Below are 22,792 nucleotides of genomic sequence, written 5' to 3' on the forward strand. Positions count from 1 at the left end.
TGACTTGGGCAGTAATACAGACTGGAAGAACATCAATGTGAGTGAATGCATGGGCAAGCTCGCTTCTGTCAGTGTACGTGGTTATTGGGCTGACATTTTGTAACAGTTAACATTTGTACTGAACCCCTAGAAATTATTTTTCAAATCCTACATAGAACTATTTTTGATGCATGGCAAATTATCCGGATTTCCATATGATAACGTTCTTAATACATAGCCGTTACTGTATATGGTACTACACGATCATTGCATCTCCTTTTTAAAGGGTTTTTCCAAGATAATTAAAACTCTTGGACATTCCCCCGAATGATGGTAAACTAATAAAAATGACGGTGCACTTACTTCTTTCTTCAGTGCCTTTGTCTGCACCGCCAGCCCGGTCCTCCTGCTTGTTTCCAGACTGCAGTGCTGACAATCAGGTATACAGTACATGATCGCTGCAGGCATACCACTGAGGACAGTGATTGGCTTCAGCGACTACATACTGTATACCTCCACATAGCAGCAAAAATCTATGTGATCAGACCCCATCATGGGACTGGAGGAAAACCTTTCATAAAGCCTTTGGAAAATGGCTTCCTGATTCCCATTGCAGGATCCAGTTGCATTCCTGGCATTAAATATATGGACCCTGTGGGCCGCACTGGCCACCAATGATTTTAATACTGGGGAAGGAGGGGGGCCGCACTGGCCACCAATGATTTTAATACTGGGGAGGGAGGGAGGGGGGGCCGCACTGGCCACCAATGAATTTAATACTGGGGAGGGAGGGGGGCCGCACTGGCCACCAATGATTTTAATACTGGGAAGGGAGGGAGGGGGGCCGCACTGGCCACCAATGATTTTGATAGGGGGGGCCGCACTAACCACCAATGGACTACTCTGTTGGAAAATTCTGAATTAGAGGGGTTTTCCAAGACCTTTTTAACCCATAGGTCATCAGTATCTGATCGGTGGGGATCCAACACCATCAGTTATTTGAGAAACAGGGTTCCCGGGTGTTGGACCCCCACCAACCAGGTACTGATGACCTATCCAGAAGATAAAAATTCTCAGAAAACCCCTTTAATAGAATGGAGAGCCGCTACAAAGACTTTCCCTTGCTTTGTGATGCTTAGGGGGACATTTTGTAATGTTTATATATTTTTTTTTCTAACAAGTAGGGATAGTTCAAAGTGGACAACCCCTTTCAATGTGACGACTCCATGAAGGTCACGTATTAATGGCCTTCACATTATCTCGAGAGACATCTGTGTTGTGATAAGGTAATATGTGAACATTTGATCTCTGTATACATGTGACTAGTGAAACTTTAGAACCTGACAGGTATTTTGCTTCCTGGTTTCCTCTCCTCTTGTACATTTATCCCAGTCGTCTCCAGCCTCCACATCGATTCTGATCCATGCCTATACCTGGAGATCTGTTTCATTCTCAAAAAGCCGTAGAGAAGGCCAGAGACGAGCATATGGCTACAGGCAGCAGCCGTCCAGCTCAGGTCACCTTCCTGGCTCTGGAAAAACAAGATGAAGATGTGACACCCAAGAAGCTTGGTAAACTAACAGTGAAATATAACCGCAAAGAGCTCCAGCGCAGGATTAAACTGGAGGAGTGGATCGATGCCCAAATTCAGGAGCTCTACCAGAGCCAAGTAAGTCGCAAAATGGAACATGCTATTTTGGTGGCTTTTATATACAATTATGAACAGGATGCTTATATTATTAATACAATATTATGTCTAGTGTAAAAAAATTGTGTTTTGTTCATTTTTAACCAGTATAATTAAACCCCTTAGTGACCAGCCTGTTTAGGCTTTAGTAATTAAGCAATTTCATCTCTGCCTTCCAGGAGCTATAACTTTTTTATTTTTCAGTCGATGTTTTTTGTGGGGAAAGTTGTAGTATTTAATGGCACCAATTTGGGGTATGCATAACTTACTGATTAACTCTTTTTGGGGGCGTGAACAATTTAGGTTTCTTTTTACGTTTTACTACTTTTGCACAGTAAAAGCCCTTTTTTGCATTGTCGCGTACCAAGACCCATAACTTTGTTATTTTTCTTTCTACGAAGCTGTGTAAGGGCTTGATTTTTGTGGGATAGCTTACAGTTTTCATTTGTATCATTTTGGGGTACATAACATTTTTTGATCGCTTTTGGTTTTGTTCTTTTAGTGGCAAATAAGCAAAAAACAGCAATTCGGGCATTTTTATTTTTATGTCGTTCACCGTACAGCAGTGTTCCCCAACTCCAGTCCTCAGTGCCCACCTACCGGTCATGATTTGCGAATATCCTACAGAATGAACGCCTGAGGTAAGTCCCGATGCATCAACACTAATTGACAGCCACTATCAGGTCCCACCTCTGCAGGCAGACCTGGGGACCTGGATGCCATGTGAAGACATCTCATTTGCAGGGTGCTAATACGTGACAGAGTGAGCCCCTCACTCTAAACCACTTAGATGCTGCGGCCGATATTGATCGAGGCATGTAAGAGGTTAAATGGGCCGTATAGGCGTTTCTGTCGAGAGAGTTGGGGTCCTGTCATGAGATAGCAGAGCTCCTGCTCTTCACGCTTAGTAAAAAGGCGGCAGCCTAGCCCGAGGCCTGTTAGGGACCACCATAAAAGGCATGTAGACAATCCCTTTAACATAACATAAACAACCTCCAGCAGGTACTATTACCATCTACAGTCTCAGAATTTAGGAGGAGGAGGCTGAGATTAGGTTGAGTACCCTTTCTTTACTCTGGTACTGGGACGGATCGACCCTAGACTCTATAGTGAGCCCTCTTTACATCTGCCAGCCAGGTACATAACGATCTAATGCTCTCAGCAATAATTAATGCTAGAAGTATCAGGTAATCATGCACTTGGCCGGTGGCTGCAGGTGCCCTCCTGAACTAACTGTATTGCCATACTCATGATGATACAGTTAATACTGTGTCTGGGGCGGCAGTATATTGTGCTGCACTGTGCTATTTGGTTCTGCATGGGCGGTATTTTGTGCTGCACTAAGGTATTGCTGGCTCTTACCTACTTGGTATGTCCAGCCTTCTGTACCTACAACATGGGCCCACTTTTAGTTTTTTTTTCAAGAGCCACTTTAAGTTCCCAGTCAGTCCCTGCTGTGGTAACATGGCAATTTTGCCGGTAGGAATCTCTTAAATTAGTAGTACAAACTAATTGCTGTAACAGTACCCGCATTAGCAAATATAGTGGCACAAATTGGCACAGTGTAAGGGATTTTTGGGGCAGACACAATCATACTGTTAAGATGCCTTCACATGCAGCAGGATTTGTTGCAGAAAATGTCTGCATCTGAAAATCAGTTACATTCATCTGATGGCAAGGACTGGGATATGCATTACTCAAAACACAATTTCTTTTTTTACTCCAGACAGACAGATTCCGACCCGTTTTTTAGCTCTCAGTCCTATGATCCCTCAAATAGATTCCCCACACTTAAGCACTCCATCGACATCCCGGTCCTTAAAAATCACCCACTTTTACACTCCAGTCTCGAACATAAAAAAGAAAAAAAGGTCAAACACAGATTTAGAGGATGCAGGGGAGGTAGGAACAAACGCACCTCCAAACCAGAATATTGAATAGGAAATCAAAAGAATTAGAAAGGGCGGTCGGCATTTTCAATTTATCAAAGCACATACTCGTACATAATGAAATAGAACTTCTCGCCAAAGGCCTCTTCTTTTGTCCCACCAACCAACCAGACTTATTTGAATTATTCGTTGATCTTAACCAGTTTATCCGAAACTCACCCTCCATAGACACTTCACTATTAAAGACCTCCAGCATATTGATCCACAGATAGTTTCCAATGCTAACACCAACGTTACCAATCCCACACATGCCCCCGTAGATCTTACAGTCCCAGTAGTCGTACATTCAGAACCCCATACTACCCCCATCCCATCCAATGTGAAAATGAAATCCACCTTTTATCCCCTAGAGAGCAAGGGCCCTCACATCGAGATCTTTTATAACATGGTAATGGCTGATTTTAGGGAGACCCTCTGTTCAATATCCACTACAGAGGACGCGAACAATTTGAACCCCTACCTACTAAAAGCTCTTAACTCTCTGACTATAAATAGGGACATTGTGATCAAGAGTGCTGACAAAGGCGGTGGGGATGTAATTATGGACTCCACTTACTATAGATCCGAATCCCTCCGCATTTTGTCAGATAACGAGTATTATAAACCATTGGCACATGATCCTACCAATGAGTTTAAAAAGGCTTTGTCTGCCTCATAGACGAAGGTTTTAGCACCGGAGTTATTGGAAAAAATAAAAGAACTTTCTTAAAAACACTCCACCCTTCCATAGCAAGATTCTACTTTTTACCAAAGGTCCACAAATCATTAACCAACCCCCCTGGGAGACCCATTATATCTGGAGTCGGATTCCTTACTTCTAACCTCTCTGACTATGTAGACAGCATCCTACAAAGATACGTACTCGAACTGCCCTCCTATCTCAGGGATACTTCTCACCACCCTTGAGACATTTGATTGTAAAGAAGGTTACTGTTGGGCTACTTTGGACATGTGCTCACTATACAGCAACATTACCCATACCTTAGGTTTAAAATCTATAGAAAAAACAGACCCCAAGTTCAGACCCCACGATACCCCAGAGAACCTTTATTCTCAATTTCATTCAATTCATCCTTAACCATAATTATTTTATATTTCAGGATACAGTATACCAGCAAAAAAAAGGGACGGCAATGGGGACAAAATTCGCCCCAGCATTTGCCAATCTTTTAATGGGGGCTTTTGAGGGGGAATTAGGTCTCCTAACATTAGATTTTACAAAAGGTATATCGATGATATTATTTTTATCTGGGATGGAGAAGTTGAGGATTTAACAACCTTTGTCAACCGTATTAATAACAACGACTGGAACTTAGAATTCCCTTTAGAACACCACCCTATCAAGGCCATCTACACTTGAGAATAATCAATAACAAAATTACCACTGAAACACATTTCAAAAAGGTGGATACAAACAGTTATCTAGACTTTACAAGTTGCCAACATCGCAGATGGAAAAATCACATCCCATATAGTCAAATGAAGCGAATTAGAAGAAATTGCTCGAATGATAAAATCATGAAGGAACAATTAAATATTCTCAAGAAAAGATTTAAGGATAAGGGTTACCCCACTAAATTAATACAGGAATCAGAAAAAAACTATTCTGACAGAGAGCCAGGTAGATAGTTTGAAAAGCAAAAAGAGACAAGATGAACCCAAAACATTCAAATTTTAGTTTAAAAACACTGGAAAGTTTTGTTAAAAAGATCCTATTTTGGGGATTAATATTCCGAAAGTTCCGATTCTAACCTTCTGGAAAGCCCGAACTTTAAAAAACCTACAAGCGCCTTCCTGTCCAAAATTAATGAAAGATCATCCCAGCCGAGGGCCTTCTGAGAGTAAAAGCCTAATAAGACCAGGTTCCTCCAAATGCGGAATAAAGAGGTGCAAATATTGTAATATTATCTATTGTGGGAAAATCGTGACACTACCATCCCTTAGAGAACCCATTTCATTACGACACTGCATGAACTGTGGCACCTCGAACGTCATATACTTAATTCAAGCATAGATCTAATATTAAATGCAAAGTCTGCACCCACAGTGTATCCAGTTACTTTGCAGTCGTCATGGTAGTGACCCCACATTGTTCAGATTAACCCCCCTCGAATGGATTCCCCAATCTTACCAGACCCTATGCAGGAAAGAAATATTCTGGATCTACCAGTTGAACACTCTAGCACCATTTGGCCTCAACGAATCACTCGAGCATGTAAATTATTGAAAAAATAATCGAGCAAATAGCCAATACCTAGCTGAATATTCATATTCTTACCCTGCCCCACTCACTACCCATTATCTATTATATACTGTTATTTATTACGTGTGTGGTTAATTTTATAGTGTATTTTATACGTTATTTATTGATTCAGGTATTTTATTTTATTACCTATCATGTGAATACAGAATGCATAGTACAATAGGGCTGGAGGGGTTGAAAAAAAAATAATAATAATTTAACTCACCTTAATCCACTTGTTCGCGCAGCCGACATCTCTTCTGTCTTCTTCTTTGAGGAATAGGACCTTTGATGACGTCAGTGCACTCATCACATGGTCCATCACATGAGCTTTTTTTTACCATGGTGATGGATCATGTGACGGACCATGTAATGAGCGTAGTGACATCACCACAGGTCCTTTTCCTGTGCACAGCAAAGATAAAGACAGAAGAGAAGCCCTCCAGCGCTATTGTACTTTGCATTATGTATTCAGAATGCTATTATTTTCCCTTATAACCATGTTATAAGGGAAAATAATAATGATCGGGTCTCCATCCCGATTGTCTCCTAGCAACCGTGCGTGAAAATCGCACCGCATCCGCACTTGCTTGCGGATGCTTGTGATTTTCACGCAGCCCCATTCACTTCTATGGGGCCTGCGTTGCGTGGAAAACGCACAAAGAGGAGCATGCTGGGATTTTCACGCAACGCACAAGTGATGCGTGAAAATCACCGCTCATGTGCACAGCCCCATAGAAATTAATGGGTCCGGATTCAGTGCGGGTGCAATGACGCATTGCACCCGCGCGGAAATCTCGGACGTGTGAAAGGGGCCTTAATCATATACTCACTTCTCTCTAGACCGTCCCGTGTTAGATGTGTTTCCACTCTTCACGCAGACACTTTCCACTTTATCTTGTGCATTTCTACCAAACGGTCAACTAATTCCGTTAATGGCCATATGGGGAGTGGCGCTCTGTCTTTACACTTGCTGTTTCTCACAAATCAGCACTAAATAGTGGAAATATCTGTGGAATATTCCCCTTCCACCACCACCACATTCTTTTTAGTGCTCACTCTATCAATGCGATTAAGCGTTTAGTAATCACTAATGCTATTCTCAGCCGCCGTCCACCACTATACTTTTACATTCCCTCTTGGATACTATCTTTTCTCTTATCCATTACTTCTGGCGCCCAAAGGTTTCACACTCTCTTCAAAGGGTTCCATCTATCCCCCGAAGATTCGTTTAACCTCCTCCTTTTTCTTTCTATTTATCTATTCTTTGTATAATGCCCCCCCCCCCCATAGTGCCCCCAGTACTGCCTGCCTATTAAAAAAAATAAAAAATACTCATCTTGCTTCCTCACTCCGTCACCCCACTTTCCTAGACTGCTGAATGGCTGATCTGCCTAGCTATGCAGTGTTAGGGAGCGTCAGAAAGCTGACAATCTAACATTCTGGATGTATGCTACAGATAGGGTTGCCACTTTCCCAACAAAAAATACCGGCCAAGTTAAGCCACACTCTAAAGGGGGTGTGATTTTTGGGGTGTTAAGTCACTGTCATACTGTGGCTCACAAAAAGGGTCCATTCACACATCCGTAGTGTATTGCGAATCCGCAATACACCCGGCCGGCACCCCCCTTAATACTGCCAATTCTTGTCCGCAATTGCGGACAAGAATAGGACATGTTCTATTTTTTTGCGGAGCTGTGGACCGGAAGATCGAGGCCGAAGCCCGGAAGCATAGTGTGCTCTCCGCATCTCTTCCGGCACAATAGAGAATGAATGGGTCCGCACCCGTTCCCGATATTGCAGAACGGATGCGGACTCATTTGCGGATGTGTGAATGGACCCTAATATTAATGCCTCCATTACTGCCCCCCAGTAATATTAATGCCCCCATTAGTGCCGCCCAGAATTAGTAGTGCCTCCAATTTTTGCCCCCAGTAATAGTAATGCCCCCATTAGCGCCCTTCAGAATTAATATTGCCCCCATTAATACCCCTAGTAATAGTAATGCCCCCATTAGTGCTCCCCAGAATTAATAATGCCCCCATTAGTGCCCCTCAATAAGAATAATGTCCCCATTAGTGCCCCCCAGTAAGAATAATGACCTCATTAGGGCTCCCCAGTAATAGTAATGCCCCCATTAGTGCCCCCAGTAAGAATAACAACCCCATTTGGAATGATGCCCCCATTAGTGCCCCCCCAGTAATAGTAATGCCCCCATTAGAGCCCCCCCAGTAATAGTAATGCCCCTATTAGTGCTCCCCAGAATTAATAATGCCCTATTAGTGCTCCCCAGTAATAGTAATGCCCCCATTAGTGCCCCCAGTAAGAATAACACCCCCATTTGGAATAGTGCTCCCCCAGTAATAGTAATGCCCCCATTAGTGCCCCCCCAGTAATAGTAATGCCCCCACTAGAACCCCCCAGTAATAGAAATGCCCCCATTAGTGCTCCCCAGAATTAATAATGCCCCCATTAGTGCCCCCCCAGTAATAGTAATGCCCCCATTAGAGCCCCCAGTAATAATTATGCCCCCATTAGAGCCCCCAGTAATAGTAATGCCCCCATTAGTGCCCCCCCAGAATTAATAATGCCCCTATTAGTGCTCCCCAGTAATAGTAATGCCCCCACTAGAGCCCCCCCCAGTAATAGTAATGCCCCCACTAGAGCCCCCCCCAGTAATAGTAATGCCCCCACTAGAGCCCCCCCAGTAATAGTAAGGCCCCCATTAGAGCCCCCCAGTAATAGTAATGCCCCCATTAGTGCTCCCCAGAATTAATAATGCCCCCATTAGTGCCCTCTTCTCTGCAAAAAAAAAAAATATATATTCAGCTATAATAGGGACTGCTGAATACTAACTATACCTAAACAACCGCCCTCCTCACTCCTACCTTCTTCTATTGCTAGGTAGACTTGCCTTTCAGTGTTCTGGGAAAGCTGTAACATACATCTGCAGAATACTATATCATACAAGATAAATCTACCTAATTGTGCCATATCTTGCTCCCCAGCTTTCCCAGGACCATGAAAGGCAAATCTAGAGCAAGAGGGAAATATATCTGGGTAGTTATAATATTCATTAGATCTCTATTACAGATTTACATTGTTTGATACCCAGCTTTCCCAGGATCCTGAAAGGCAAATCTATATGGAGCTGTAATAAATACTATAACTACCTAGGTAAATCTCCCTCTTGCTGACAAATTGTGCCATAGCGTGCTAGATTTTCCTTTCAGGATCCCAGGAAAGCTGTAGTAGAGATATATAATACCAAATGGTGTCATTGATGGCCGGACTTTCCATTCATTAACTTGGAAAACCTGGATAGCCTTTTTCTTCTCAAATTGCAGAAAAAAATATATAAATAAACAACATATAAAATCACTTACTCCAGATGTAATTCTAGGTTCCTACATCCGGTCCTTCATCATTATTCAGCTTAGGCTACTTTCACATTAGCGTTTTTTGCGGATCCGTCATGGACATGGTCCGTTACCATAATACAACCGCATGCATCCGTCATGAACGGATCCGGTTGTATTATGTCTTCTATAGCCATGACGGATCCATCATGAACACCATTGAAAGTCAATGGGGGACGAATCCGTTTTCTATTGTGTCGGAGAAAACGGATCCGTCCCCATTGACTTACATGGTGTGCCAGCGTTATTCTGTCCGTGATGGGGACGCAACCAAACGGAACGGAAGGCATTCTGGTGCTTTCCGTTTTGTTCAGTTCAGTTTTGTCCCCATTGACAATGAATGGGGACAAAACTGACGCGTTTTCTTCCGCTCTTGAGATCCTATGATGGATCTCAATAGCGGAATTGAAAACACTAATGTGAAAGTAGGCTTACAGGCGCCATTATAGTCAATGTGAGCTCAGCCACGCCCCTTTCCCCCAAACCGTCTGCTTTCAGTGACATCATGCTGGTGCACCTCGTAGGTCTCCAGCCCAAGATGGAGGAGGCAAAGCGGCCTCAAAACCAGTACAAATTGCACTAGAGACATAAAGTTCCTGGGTTCCCGATGGAATATGTGTAACCCCCCCACCTACACAAATGGTTTGTTGTATAATGTAATATCATGGATTGTTATGTATTACACCTAGCATAGCTGTGTATGGATAGCACAGCCATGATTAACCCCTTCCCCACCACCATACTGCTATTTATGTCGGCGGTTGGGACTTTAAAGATGGTACCCGCTCCTAAGTGGAGCGGCGCCATAGCCACAGGGTGCCTGCTGTTAATATCCGCGATCGGCGGTAATTCTGTACAGAATAACGGAACAAATTCCATTATTCTGTACAAGTTGCAATATGTGGTATCCATACTGGAGAATGAAGAGCAAAAATCTGTGAATGAAAAAAGAAAATAGGTATGGGAAGGCAGGGAGCAAAAAACGAAAATTAAAAAAAAAAGAAAATCGCCGTGTCAGGAAAGGGTTATGCACTCACCTAAAGAATTATTAGGAACACCATACTAATACGGTGTTGGACCTCCTTTTGCCTTCAGAACTGCCTTAATTCTACGTGGCATTGATTCCACAAGGTGCTGATAGCATTCTTTAGAAATGTTGGCCCATATTGATAGGATAGCATCTTGCAGTTGATGGAGATTTGAGGGATGCACATCCAGGGCACGAAGCTCCCGTTCCACCACATCCCAAAGATGCTCTATTGGGTTGAGATCTGGTGACTGTGGGGGCCATTTTAGTACAGTGAACTCATTGTCATGTTCAAGAAACCAATTTGAAATGATTCGAGCTTTGTGACATGGTGCATTATCCTGCTGGAAGTAGCCATCAGAGGATGGATACATGTTCTCATTCTGTTTACGCCAAATTCAGACTCTACCATTTGAATGTCTCAACAGAAATGGAGACTCATCAGACCAGGCAACATTTTTCCAGTCTTCAACAGTCCAATTTTGGTGAGCTCGTGCAAATTGTAGCCTCTTTTTCCTATTTGTAGTGGAGATGAGTGGTACCCGGTGGGGACTTCTGCTGTTGTAGCCCATCCGCCTCAAGGTTGTGCGTGTTGTGGCTTCACAAATGCTTTGCTGCATACCTCGGTTGTAACGAGTGGTTATTTCAGTCAACGTTGCTCTTCTATCAGCTTGAATCAGTCGGCCCATTCTCCTCTGACCTCTAGCATCCACAAGGCATTTTTGCCCACAGGACTGCCGCATACTGGATGTTTTTCCTTTTTCACACCATTCTTTGTAAACCCTAGAAATGGTTGTGCGTGAAAATCCCAGTAACTGATTAGATTGTGAAATACTCAGACCGGCCCGTCTGGCACCAACAACCATGCCACGCTCAAAATTGCTTAAATCACCTTTCTTTCCCATTCTGACATTCAGTTTGGAGTTCAGGAGATTGTCTTGACCAGGAGCACACCCCTGAATGCATTGAAGCAACTGCCATGTGATTGGTTGACTAGATAATTGCATTAATGAGAAATAGAACAGGTGTTCCTAATAATTCTTTAGGTGAGTGTATATGATATTCTCATTTGGTATGATTTTGCTAACCATGGATCTCCATTGTGATTGCTGAGCCTTCATTTAAGAAATGCAGATGTGCATCTCCATGGTTATAGACTACAAACTCCCTCTGAAGTGGTATAACCCGAGAGCAGGATCAGCTGGCACACGGTGTCTGTTCAGGGGCATAGCTGAAGTGGGCATTTGCCCCAGGCACAGTTAGGAATGAGCATGGAGGAGCAATCACCTAGCCAAACTGTGTATACTGTGTAGGCGATCAGTGGATTCTAAGGCCCCCTGCACACGAACGTGTGCGCCCCGTTGCCGTATTGTGGACCGCATTTGCGGATCTGCAATACACGGGTGCCGTTCCGTGGGCATTCCGCATCACTTGACTGGGTCCGCAAATCCGGAGATGCGGAATGGTACGGAACGGAACCACTACGGAGTGCTTCCGTGGGGTTTCGTCCCGTACTTCCGTTCCGCAAAAAGATAGAACATGTCCTATCTCTTTGCGGAAAGGCCGGATCGCGGACCCATTAAGTGAATGGGTCTGCGATCCGCTGCGGCTGCCCCACGGACTGTGTTTGTGACACGCATTTTGCGGGCCGCAGCATGACCACGGGGCGCACACGTTTGTGTGCAGGGGACCTAAGTGTGGTAGTCAGCTGTGCATTGAAGAAATGTTGTTGGAGCGCAGGTAACCATAGGAGTGCATCGCCTAGTCAGAAGTGTACATGGTGCTGGACAGAACGCCTTCCTGACCATCGTCAGTGTAAACAGCCTCTGTTGCCGCCAAACAATGGGTCAGTATGGGGACGAGCAAGGGCATTAGTGATTGCTCCTCCCCATACTCCACTGACGGGCAGGTGATTGTGTTCCTTCCAATCGCCTGCAAATGTGGCCTGTGTAAAATTCACATAAAACACAATAAAGTTAAGGCCTCATGCACACGACAGTATTTTTTCGCGGTCCGCAAAACGGGGTTCCGTTGTTCCGTGATCCGTTTCCGTTTTTGTTTCCGTGTGTCTTCCTTGATTTTTGGAGGATCACCAGACATGAAAAGTGAAAAAAAATCTAAGTCAAGTTTGCCTTGCAAATGATAGGAAAAAAACGGACGCGGACGACAATCTTGTGTGCCTCCGTGTTTTTTCACGGACCTATTGACTTGAATGGGTCCGCGAACCGTTGTCCGTGAAAAAAATAGGACAGGTCATATTTTTTTTGACGGACTGGAAACACGGATCACGGAAAACAACAACGGACACGGAGCGCAACAACGGTCGTGTGCATGAGGCCTTAGATAAAAAAAGAATATGTCACACTAGCGTTATATACTGCATAACAGAATACATAACGCTGATGTGAACCTACCCTTAGGGTACTTTCACACTAGCGTTATTCTTTTCCGGTATTGAAATCTGGTAAAGGGTCTCAATACCGGAAAAAAACGCATCAGGTTTGTCCTAATGCATTCTGAATGGAAAGCAATCCGTTCAGTATGCATCAGGATGTCTTCCGTTCCGTCCCTTGTACAGTATTTTTTCCGGCCAAAATCCAGAACACTACTGCACTTGCACTAATTTCCATAGAGATGTATGAATGCCGGATCCAGTACCAAGTGTTCCGGAAATTGCCACATCGCTGGATCCAGTTTTCTGGTCTGCGCATGCGCAGTTCTTTCTCGCTGCGAAAATACCGGATCTGGATGATACCAGAAAGACGGATACGGTATTTCAATGCAAAAGTCTAACGGATCCGGAAAATATGGAATGGAACTGCCTGCCGGATTCTTCTAACGTTAGTGTGAAAGTACCCTTACCCATCACAACGTTACCCTCTTATCAGCTTTTATGTTAGTTTTGGTTCATGCATGAACAGTTTTTTGCTTTCCAGATTGAGATAAGGAGCACTCTACATAATGTCACAGTCATCTGGACCTTCGTTGCAAACTTTTACAAACTCATTCATAACTTCTAGAGTAAACATACTGTACCCAGTGGCGTGCCCGGGGGGGGGGGGCCAAAGCGCCCCGGGTGCCAGCAGGTCCAGAAGCAATGAGCGCTTCCATCAATACAGATGGAAGCGCTCATTGCTGAAGCGCTGACACCCATGACCCAGTCCCACATACTGCGGCAGCGCATAGTTCCCTGCCCCGCCGCCGCCTACTAGGCCTGTGTCGGGACTCAGCAGCACAGTGCCGGTGTTCTGAGATATTTTCCTACCTCAGATATTTTCCTACCCGCGAACTGAGCATGCTCAGTTCGCGGGTAGGAAAATATCTGAGGTAGGAAAATATCTGAGGTAGGAAAATATCTCAGAACACCGGGACTCTGCAAGCAAGCTCAGGTACGTATTTAGCTTTTATTTTTTTTTATTTTTTTATGTGCCAACTTTGGGGGACATGAGGGGGCCGGGGTGTACAGAGGACGTGTGGGGGCAAACTTTTATTTTATTTTATAATGTGCCAACTTTGGGGGACATGAGGGGAGTGCACACAGGAGGACGTGGGGGGAATATGGTGGGATACTGTGTGGCACAGTTGGGGGAAATTTATTATGGGAGGGATGGCAGTGTGGGGGACACTACTGTGTGGGGGGCAGCGTGGGGGACACTACTGTGTGGGGGCAGCGTGGGGGAAATTACTGTGTGGGGGCAGTGTGGGGGAAATTACTGTGTGGGGCACACTACTGTATGGGGGCAGTGTGGGGATACTACTGTGTGTGGGGGACACTACTGTGTGGGGGGCAGTGTGGGGGAAATTACTGTGTGGGGGACACTACTGTATGGGGGCAGTGTGGGGATACTACTGTGTGTGGGGGACACTACTGTGTGGGGGGCAGTGTGGGGGAAATTACTGTGTGGGGGACACTACTGTGTGGGGGGCAGTGTGGGGGAAATTACTGTGTGGGGGCAGTGTGAGGGAAACTACTGTGTGGGGGGCAGTGTGGGGGAAATTACTGTGTGGGGGCAGTGTGAGGGAAACTACTGTGTGGGGGGCAGTGTGGGGGAAATTACTGTGTGGGGGCAGTGTGAGGGAAATTACTGTGTGGGGGCAGTGTGAGGGAAATTACTGTGTGGGGGCAGTGTGAGGGAAACTACTGTGTGGGGGGCAGTGTGGGGGAAATTACTGTGTGGGGGCAGTGTGAGGGAAACTACTGTGTGGGGGGCAGTGTGGGGGAAATTACTGTGTGGGGGCAGTGTGGGGGACACTACTGTGTGGGGGGCAGCGTGGGGGACACTACTGTGTGGGGGCAGTGTGAGGGAAACTACTGTGTGGGGGCAGTGTGAGGGAAATTACTGTGTGGGGGCAGTGTGAGGGAAACTACTGTGTGGGGGGCAGTGTGGGGGAAATTACTGTGTGGGGGCAGTGTGGGGGACACTACTGTGTGGGGGGCAGCGTGGGGGACACTACTGTATGGAGGACACTACAGTGTAGGGGACACTACTGTATGGGGGCAGTGTGGGGGACACTACTGTGTGGAGGGCAGTGTGGGGGACACTATTGTGTGGGGGACACTACTGTATGGGGGCAGTGTGGGGGACACTACTGTGTGTGGGGGACACTACTGTGTGGGTGACACTACTGTGTGTGGGGGGGGCAGTGTGGGGGACACTACTGTGTGGGGGCAGCGTGGGGGACACTACTTTTGTGGGGGGCAGTGTGGGGGACACTACTGTGTGGGGGCAGCGTGGGGGAAATTACTGTGTGGGGGCAGTGTGGGGGACACTACTGTGTGGGGGACACTACTGTGTGGGGGGCAGCGTGGGGGACACTACTGTATGGAGGACTCTACAGTGTAGGGGACACTACTGTATGGGGGCAGTGTGGGGGACACTACTGTGTGGGGGGCAGTGTGGGGGACACTACTGTGTGTGGGGGACACTACTGTGTGGGGGACACTACTGTGTGGGGGGCAGCATGGGGGACACTACTGTGTGGGGGACTCTACAGTGTGGGGGACACTACTGTGTGGGGGGCAGTGTGGGGGACACTACTGTGTGTGGGGGACACTACTGTGTGGGTGACACTACTGTGTGGGGGACACTACTGTGTGGGGGGCAGCATGGGGGACACTACTGTGTGGGGGGCAGCATGGGGGGCCTTTCTGTTGGGGAGGCACTGTAGAGGCCAGTCTATTATTTCTGGGGACACTATACAGGGATTATTGCCTGGAGCACAATATAGGGTGTTATTATTACTGGGGGCACTCTAGGGGACATTATAGCTGATGTGGACACTATAGGAACATTTGGGGTCATTTATCAAATTGGTGTAAAGTAGAACTGGGTTAGTTGCCCATAGCAGCCAATCAGATTCCACCTTTCATATTTGACAGCTCTTTTGGAAATCTAGTTCTACTTTACACCAGTTTGATAAATGACTCTAATTATGTCTATTAGGGTCACTATTTTTTCAGCAGTATAGTACCTGGGGCATTGGGGAGCACAACGGGCACAGTATTGGGGGTGGCAGCAGGATGACACTGTGGGGACACCAGGATCGGGAGGTTGATGGAAAAACTGAGAAATCTAACGTGTCTTTATTATAAACTCTGTAGAGACGAGATGCGGCTGAAATAATTTCTCATGGCGGTCTAACGGAGGAGAATAGGAAAGAGAAGGTCTACATGACAGGAGATATCCCTGGATGTAAGAGGTATGTGGTCAATTATTGGGGGGGGTGCCAGAGAAATGACCTGCCCCGGGTGCCAAACACCCTGGGCACGCCACTGACTGTACCTACACTGCCACTCACAGTGGTGGCATCATTGAGAAAATGATGTATTTATTCCATCTCGTGCCATTTGGTAATTGCTGTGTCCTTATGGCCCAAATCTGTTTTATTGATGCCTTTCTGATCAATGTGGTCTATAAAACGACCAGACGTAAACTCTTTCTGCAGGAAAAGTAACCAGGCTGCTTTCATGTCCTGTAACAGGAGGATCTACGGGATGAAGCGGCCGAACCCGAGATCGATATTGATGATCTATTGGATCTTTCATGTGAGGAGCAAAAATCTAGGCTCCAGGTAATTCCTACGATTCATAAGCAAAATCCCCAAATCGCAACCTTTTCAGTAACAATAATTATGTCTAATAATCTTATGAGCACGTTATAGATGATTGTAAAATGCCAGCTACGTAGATTAACCTCTTAATGACACCGACAGTTTAGACCTTTTCATAGAATTTGTTGGGAATGTGTCATCAGAAAATTCTTGTGTGGGTATAACTTAAAATTTTCCATGTCCGTATCCGTAAAACCATAAAAACCTGCAGTCTTCTCATTGACTGCTAGGCTTAATAATAGGCGCCACTTCATGATCTGTACAGATCACTTTACTGCAGTTATCTCCTTATCATCACAAGCAGGATTACACTGAGAAGACAGGATTTGCCATTCATAACAGGTGATATCACAGCTTGTCTACTCCCTCCTGACCGCTGCCTAAAAAACGTTCCCATAGAAGTCAATGAGTCCTCTCTAGTGTTGAGTGAACTTCTGTTTTAAGTTCGGCGTCTAAAGTTCGGCTTCCGGTTAGCGGAGAATCCCGATATGGATTCCGAATTCCGTTGTGGTCCGTGGTAGCGGAATCAATAACTGGCCATTATTGATTCCGCTACCACGGACCACAACGGAATTCAGAATCCATATCGGGATTCTCCGCTAACCGGAAGCCGAACTTTAGACGCCGAACTTAAAACAGAAGTTCGCTCAACACTAGTCCTCTCCATTTTTTTTAAAGTACGTTGGTAATTATTACTCCCAATTTTTCATTTTCACAAAGGTTAACCTGAGAAAAAGCACCCCACAAATTGGTACACATTACTCCGTATGTGGTTGTAAACAGAGGTTAGGGCACATAGTAGGCCTCAGAAACAAAGGAGCATCGTTTAAATTTTGGAGCATGGGTTTTGCTTAACCCCTTAGTCACCACCCATACACCTTTTTAGGGCAGTCACTAAGGGGCTTCAGGCTGGTCCGCTGCCTTTTTAAGGCGGGCCTGTCTAAAACACTGCATGGGTCTCCTGTACATCGCTGTGTTGGGGCATGTCTCTTAAATGAGAGCCACGCTCCTGCTCTAACTGCCCAGACTGTTAGAAGTGCTGATCTGGGCTATGTAATCCTTTAGATGCCATGGTCAATAGCGCCTGCGGCATGTAAGGTGTTACAGGGGGTGCGCGGACTCCCTTTGTCTCCCATTGGCACCGCACAAATGAGACTGTGGGGTGCCGATGTCTGTACATGCAGACTAAGGCCTAATTAGGACCCCAGGTCTGCCTCCAGCATATCCCAGCAGGTGCACCCCTCTGGCGCGGCCTGCTGGTGGATGTCAGTATAGCACTGACTGTAAAATACACTGTACTGCACAAACAGTGCAATGTATTTTAGAAGCGAGCAAAAGATCGGCTATTATACTTCCCTTATAGGGTTAATTAATGGGTAAAGGTTTTTATTAAATAAAAAAAATTCCAAGTAACAAAATACTAATTTTTCCACTGAAAAAACACTTTTCAATGGAAAAAATTGCAAAAATAAAATATGCACATATTTGGTATTGCTGCACCAACGAACCACACTACACAATAGGATCCTTGCACACATAGTCCGTGAGCGGGCAATATGTCCCGGAGCGGCATTGATCGTGCTCACAGGAGCACACAGCATCATAGATTGCGATGATACTGTGCACGTCAGGCTGCCCGCAGGCAACATCCGTGCGGTTTCCAAAGACGGATGCAGACCCATTCAACTTAAATGGGTCCGTGATCCGTCTGCACCGCAATAGAAAAAAACAAGTTCTATATTTTTGCGGGGCAGAGGCACAGAGAGAAACCCCACAGAAGCACAATTATAACGTAAAAACTCAGTGGCAGTATTACTGTTTTTCACATCCCCCTCCCGGAAAGAGTTAATAAAAGTTCATCAGTAAGCTATGTGTATCCCAAAATGATGCCATTAAAAACTACAACTTGTCCTGCAAAAAACGCGCCCTCATACGACTACATGGAAATGGTGCTGGCGTTATAGTCTGGGGAATGTTTTTGTAGCATTTTCTGTCCCCCCCTTCTCCACCATGTGGAAGGCACTCTTAACCAATTTGGGTATGAATCCATCCTTGCAGATCACGTACACCCATACATGCTGATTGTCTTCCCTGGGACGGATGATATCCTCCAGAAAGACAATGAGAAGTCACACGGCTAGAAATGTCTGACATTGGTTGGAAGAGCATGACTAAAACTTCAAGTACTACCCTGGCCCCCTAATTCCCCAGACTTGAACCCAATTGAGCATCTGTGGGACCACCTCAATTGTTGTGGTCGCTCTATGGATCCTCCCCACGCACACCCTCCAGCACTGGGGTCAGCATGGCTCCAGATACCTGTGACAACCAGGACCTTATTGAGTTACTCCAAAGCCTTCTAGCTGCTGTCCATGGTGCACACGGTGGTTACTCTGCTGGTAGTCCTACGAATGTGACTCAACTATATAGTTCTCCATTATAACTATGTTATCATTAGTTTATATTTTTATTCTCAGGATATCCTTCAAGAGTGCCCCAGACCTGCAGAAGTGAGTAACATACTCTGCTATGATGAAAGTTTCCCAAAACTATTCCACACACAAACACATTGCATTGCCAATCAGAAGATTGGTGGGGTCAAGGTACTTTCTGGAACATTGCAGCCCCTTCTCTGCAGGACCTGTTACTGCTCTGTTTGGTACTGAAGGTCAGACGAGTTCACTTGAATGGGCCGAGCCACACACGTAAGGACTGCCCCGAATCCTTCTGTTCAAGTTGGGGTTCTTGGGTTGGGACACCCACCAATCATATATACTAAGCCCATCAATGTAGAGTCCCTTAGAGATCCTGAAAGTGAAGGAGCTGTGCTCTTTTGTTGTGCTCTCTTAGGCTACTTTCACACTTGCGTTTTTAATTCCGGTACTGTGATCCGACAGATGATTTTGCACATCAGGATGCCTCCGTTCCCTTAGGATGCGGTTGTGTGAAATCAAAATGGAAAAAACCCCGGATCTGTCACTAAATACATTAAAAGTCAATGGTCAACAGACCGTTTTTTTTTTAAGCTTCTAAAAAACGGATCCGTCACCCTTGACTTACATAGTTTTCAGTGCCAGATCCATTTTTTTCTCGTTTTTATGACCGGACACAAAACCGCAGCTTCCGGTCAAAGAAACAGAATGTTGCCAGAATGAAAGCATCCAGAACAGATCTCGTGGGACGGTCAAACATATGGCACAGCCGCGGGTCAGCTGTTCCATGCCGCCATGGCACTGGAGGCTAACAGCATTTGGAAGTTGAAGCAGAAGGCTCCTTAGGCTACATTCACACGACCCTATGTATTTTGCGGACCACAAAACACAGATCTGCAAAAAATACAGATGACGTCCGTTTGGTATCCGTATTGCATCCGTTTTTTTTGCGGATCCATTGTAACAATGCCTATCCTTGTCTGCAAAACGGACAAGAATACTACATGTTCTATCATTTGTGTGGGGCTATGGAACGAGCATACAGATGTGGACACTGTTTGCTGTCCGCATTTTTTGCGGATCCATTTAAATGAATGGGTCCGCATCCTATCCGCAAGACAAAAAGGAACGGACACGGAAACAAAATGCGTTCATGTGAATGAGGCCTTAAATGGGACCTTATGGCGCTGTCTGCCTCTAGCTCCGTACACTGTATGGTTTCTGGCGCCACGGCAGCCCAAAACAGCTGGGCAGCTGGGGGGCCGGATGCCTGAACCCCACCAATCTGATGTGGGTGACCAATCCAGAGGCTCTAAGCCAAACTTAGGAACACATACAAAACTGTCAGTGATAAAACTCCTCTTCCCTGTGTTCTCTACTCCTGCTTTTGACTAGAAAAAGGCGTAACACAACTTTATTATGTTGATTACCGCAATAAATGCAATCCGCATGACTCACATCTGCCTCCTTCACTAAAGTGAATAATTTACCCACATGGCGGTAAATGCCGGGAAAACCTCCTACAGCTCACTAGAATGGAAGAGCCTGCTGTGGTACACTGAAACTGTGATTTCTAAACTATCCTCAGGATAGGTCATCTCATCAGTATCTGTCTGGTGGGGGTCCGACACCCGGGACCCCTCTGATCGGCTGTTTAGAAGGCACTGGCGCTCGCATTAGCACTACGTCCTTCATTCTGCTCTCCAAGCACAGCGCCGTACATTGTATAGTGGCTGTGATTGGTATTGCAGCTCAGCCCCATTCTCCTCTATGGGGCTGAGCCTAGACCATGTGACTGATGAACGCGTTGACACTTGGCCTAGGAAAAGCTAGAGAAGGCCGAGGCGCTACTGTGAGAACCACTGCCTTCTCAAACAGCTAATCGACGGGGCTCCCACAGATGTCGAACCCCCACTGATCAGATACTGATGACCTATCCAGAGGATAGGTCATCAGTTAAAAAATCCCAGAAAACCCCTTTAGTATATGGACTACTTACAGAAGCTGTATAATAAGGATGCTAAACACAATATCATCTTTTCTATTCCAGGAATTCACTATGGAGCTGCTGGAGCGTCTAAAAGGACTGCGGAAATTATCAGATTTACAGCACAAATGACTTATATTGAATTTTTAGCTTAGTGTCATAACTGTAGATAGGAGGATCAGCAGTGCATTGCTCGGTACAGTCCTGCTAAAGGAAATCTTAGACCAACATGTTACAAATAGGCACCATAATGTGTGTATGACCAATGCTGTGATGTTTTCATCCATACTCCCAAGATGTATTAAAAATTCAATTCATGTGAATCAATACTACCATTCAATAGTGAGAAGATGGCTAAGCTTTGGCATCTGTCACGCTTCGGTGTGGGAGAGAAACACCACACCGAGCATAGGAGGGAAGGGGGGAAAAGGGAATCGGGCTTGAGAACTAGGGAAGGAAAATGGACACTTCCTAGTGAAAACCCTAACCAAAATCCTGACTGACTACCAGTATGAACAGACCCCAAAGGTAGGTGAGTTCATCCACAGGAATACCTATAGGACCCTGGTACTAATAGCATGGACAAGATTACCTGTTCCTCCAAAAGGAAGGACGAACAGAAGTCTCCTTCAGGCCTAATACAAACAATAGGGAAATGCAACACACAGAACCCAAACAAAATACAAAAGGGCTTCAAAGGAGCAATGAAACACCAGGAACTCAGCCGAGATCCAACCACAATCTATCCAAAGGTCCAAACAGAAGCTATAAACCGCACAGCATTGTGGGAGAAGCAACTATAAATAGAGAAGGTTAAATGACCCTAATAGCCACACCTGGGGAAAGAAGGTGTGACAAGCACCAGAAAAAACACAGACGTCATTTGATCCAAGCAGAAAACATGTCAGGTCAAACCACGCGTTGCCAGTCTCACCGATCTCCTGCCACCTGTCGCGGGAATGTCCGTGACAGTACCCGCCTTCTATGGGTGACCTCCGGACACCCAGGACCGGGTGAGACCTGTGAAAAGCTTTAACCAAACGACTGGCATTCAAGTCAGATGCCGGTACCCACATCCTCTCCTCTGGTCCATAACCCTTCCAGTGAACAAGATACTGAAGAGATCTACGGAGAACTCAAGAGTCAATTATCTTAGCGATCTGAAATTCCAAACTACCCTCCACCATGACAGGAGCGGGTGGCAAGAAAGACGGCTCCAAAGGTTCAACATATCTCTCCAACAAAGATTTATGAAACACATTATGAATTTTCAGGGCCTGAGGGAGTTCAAGACAAAAAGCTACAGGATTAAAAATGGCAGTGATCTTATTATGAACCAATAAATCTTGGACCCAACTTCCAAGAAGGTACGTTCAACTTAATGTTTCTTGTGGACAGCCACACAGAATCACCCACTCTTAGGTCCGGACCATTTATACATTTCCTGTCAGCCACACGTTTATACTTGTTGCCCATATTCATCAAGTTATCTTGAATTTTCAGCCATATAGATGACAATGATGACGAAAAACGTTCTTCCTCAGGGATACCGGAAGTATCTGAACCAGAAAATGTGCCAAACTGTGGGCGAAACTCATATGCCCCAAAAAACGGCTAACCCCCAGTAAATTCCTTTCTAAGATCATTTATGGTAAACTCTGCCAAAGACAAAAACGAAGACCACTCCTCCTGGTTCCCAGAGACAAAACATCTCAAGTAAGTCTCCAGACTCAGATTAGTGCACTCCATCTGTCTGTTCGACTGAGGGTGAAAAGCTGAAGAAAAGGACAGTTGTACCCCTAGTCTGGTACAGAACGCTTTCCAGAATCTGGAAACAAACTGAGTCCCACGATCCGAGACCACATCAGAGGGAATGCCATGTAGTTTCACAATGTTGTCAACAAACACTTGCGCAAGTGTTTTAGCATTAGGTAGACCGGGCAATACTATAAAGTGCAC

At 45.5% G+C, this 22,792-nt stretch overlaps 1 protein-coding gene across 1 annotated transcript; it reads left to right on the forward strand.

Annotated features, from left to right (window-relative positions):
- The first annotated feature begins 1,205 nt into the window (after positions 1-1,205).
- PPP1R14D (protein phosphatase 1 regulatory inhibitor subunit 14D) lies at positions 1,206-21,156 on the forward strand. The gene is made up of 5 exons (XM_040412138.1): positions 1,206-1,265; positions 1,372-1,648; positions 16,286-16,375; positions 18,892-18,924; positions 20,897-21,156. Exons 2-5 carry the CDS (start codon positions 1,403-1,405, stop codon positions 20,963-20,965), a joined length of 438 nt encoding a protein of 145 aa, XP_040268072.1. The 5' UTR covers positions 1,206-1,265; positions 1,372-1,402; the 3' UTR covers positions 20,966-21,156.
- Positions 21,157-22,792: the final 1,636 nt, after the last annotated feature.

The sequence above is a fragment of the Bufo bufo genome, chromosome 11, assembly GCF_905171765.1.
Source record: "Bufo bufo chromosome 11, aBufBuf1.1, whole genome shotgun sequence".
Lineage (NCBI taxonomy): Eukaryota > Metazoa > Chordata > Amphibia > Anura > Bufonidae > Bufo > Bufo bufo.

What these genes read in the sequence shown, in the direction of transcription:
- PPP1R14D (XM_040412138.1), top strand. Translation starts at nt 1,403, where the DNA reads ATGCCTATACCTGGAGATCTGTTTCATTCTCAAAAAGCCGTAGAGAAG. An exon ending in AGGAGCTCTACCAGAGCCAA is followed by an intron (nt 1,649 to 16,285) that starts GTAAGTCGCAAA and finishes GTCCTGTAACAG; the next exon opens with GAGGATCTACGGGATGAAGC. An exon ending in AGTGCCCCAGACCTGCAGAA is followed by an intron (nt 18,925 to 20,896) that starts GTGAGTAACATA and finishes TTTCTATTCCAG; the next exon opens with GAATTCACTATGGAGCTGCT.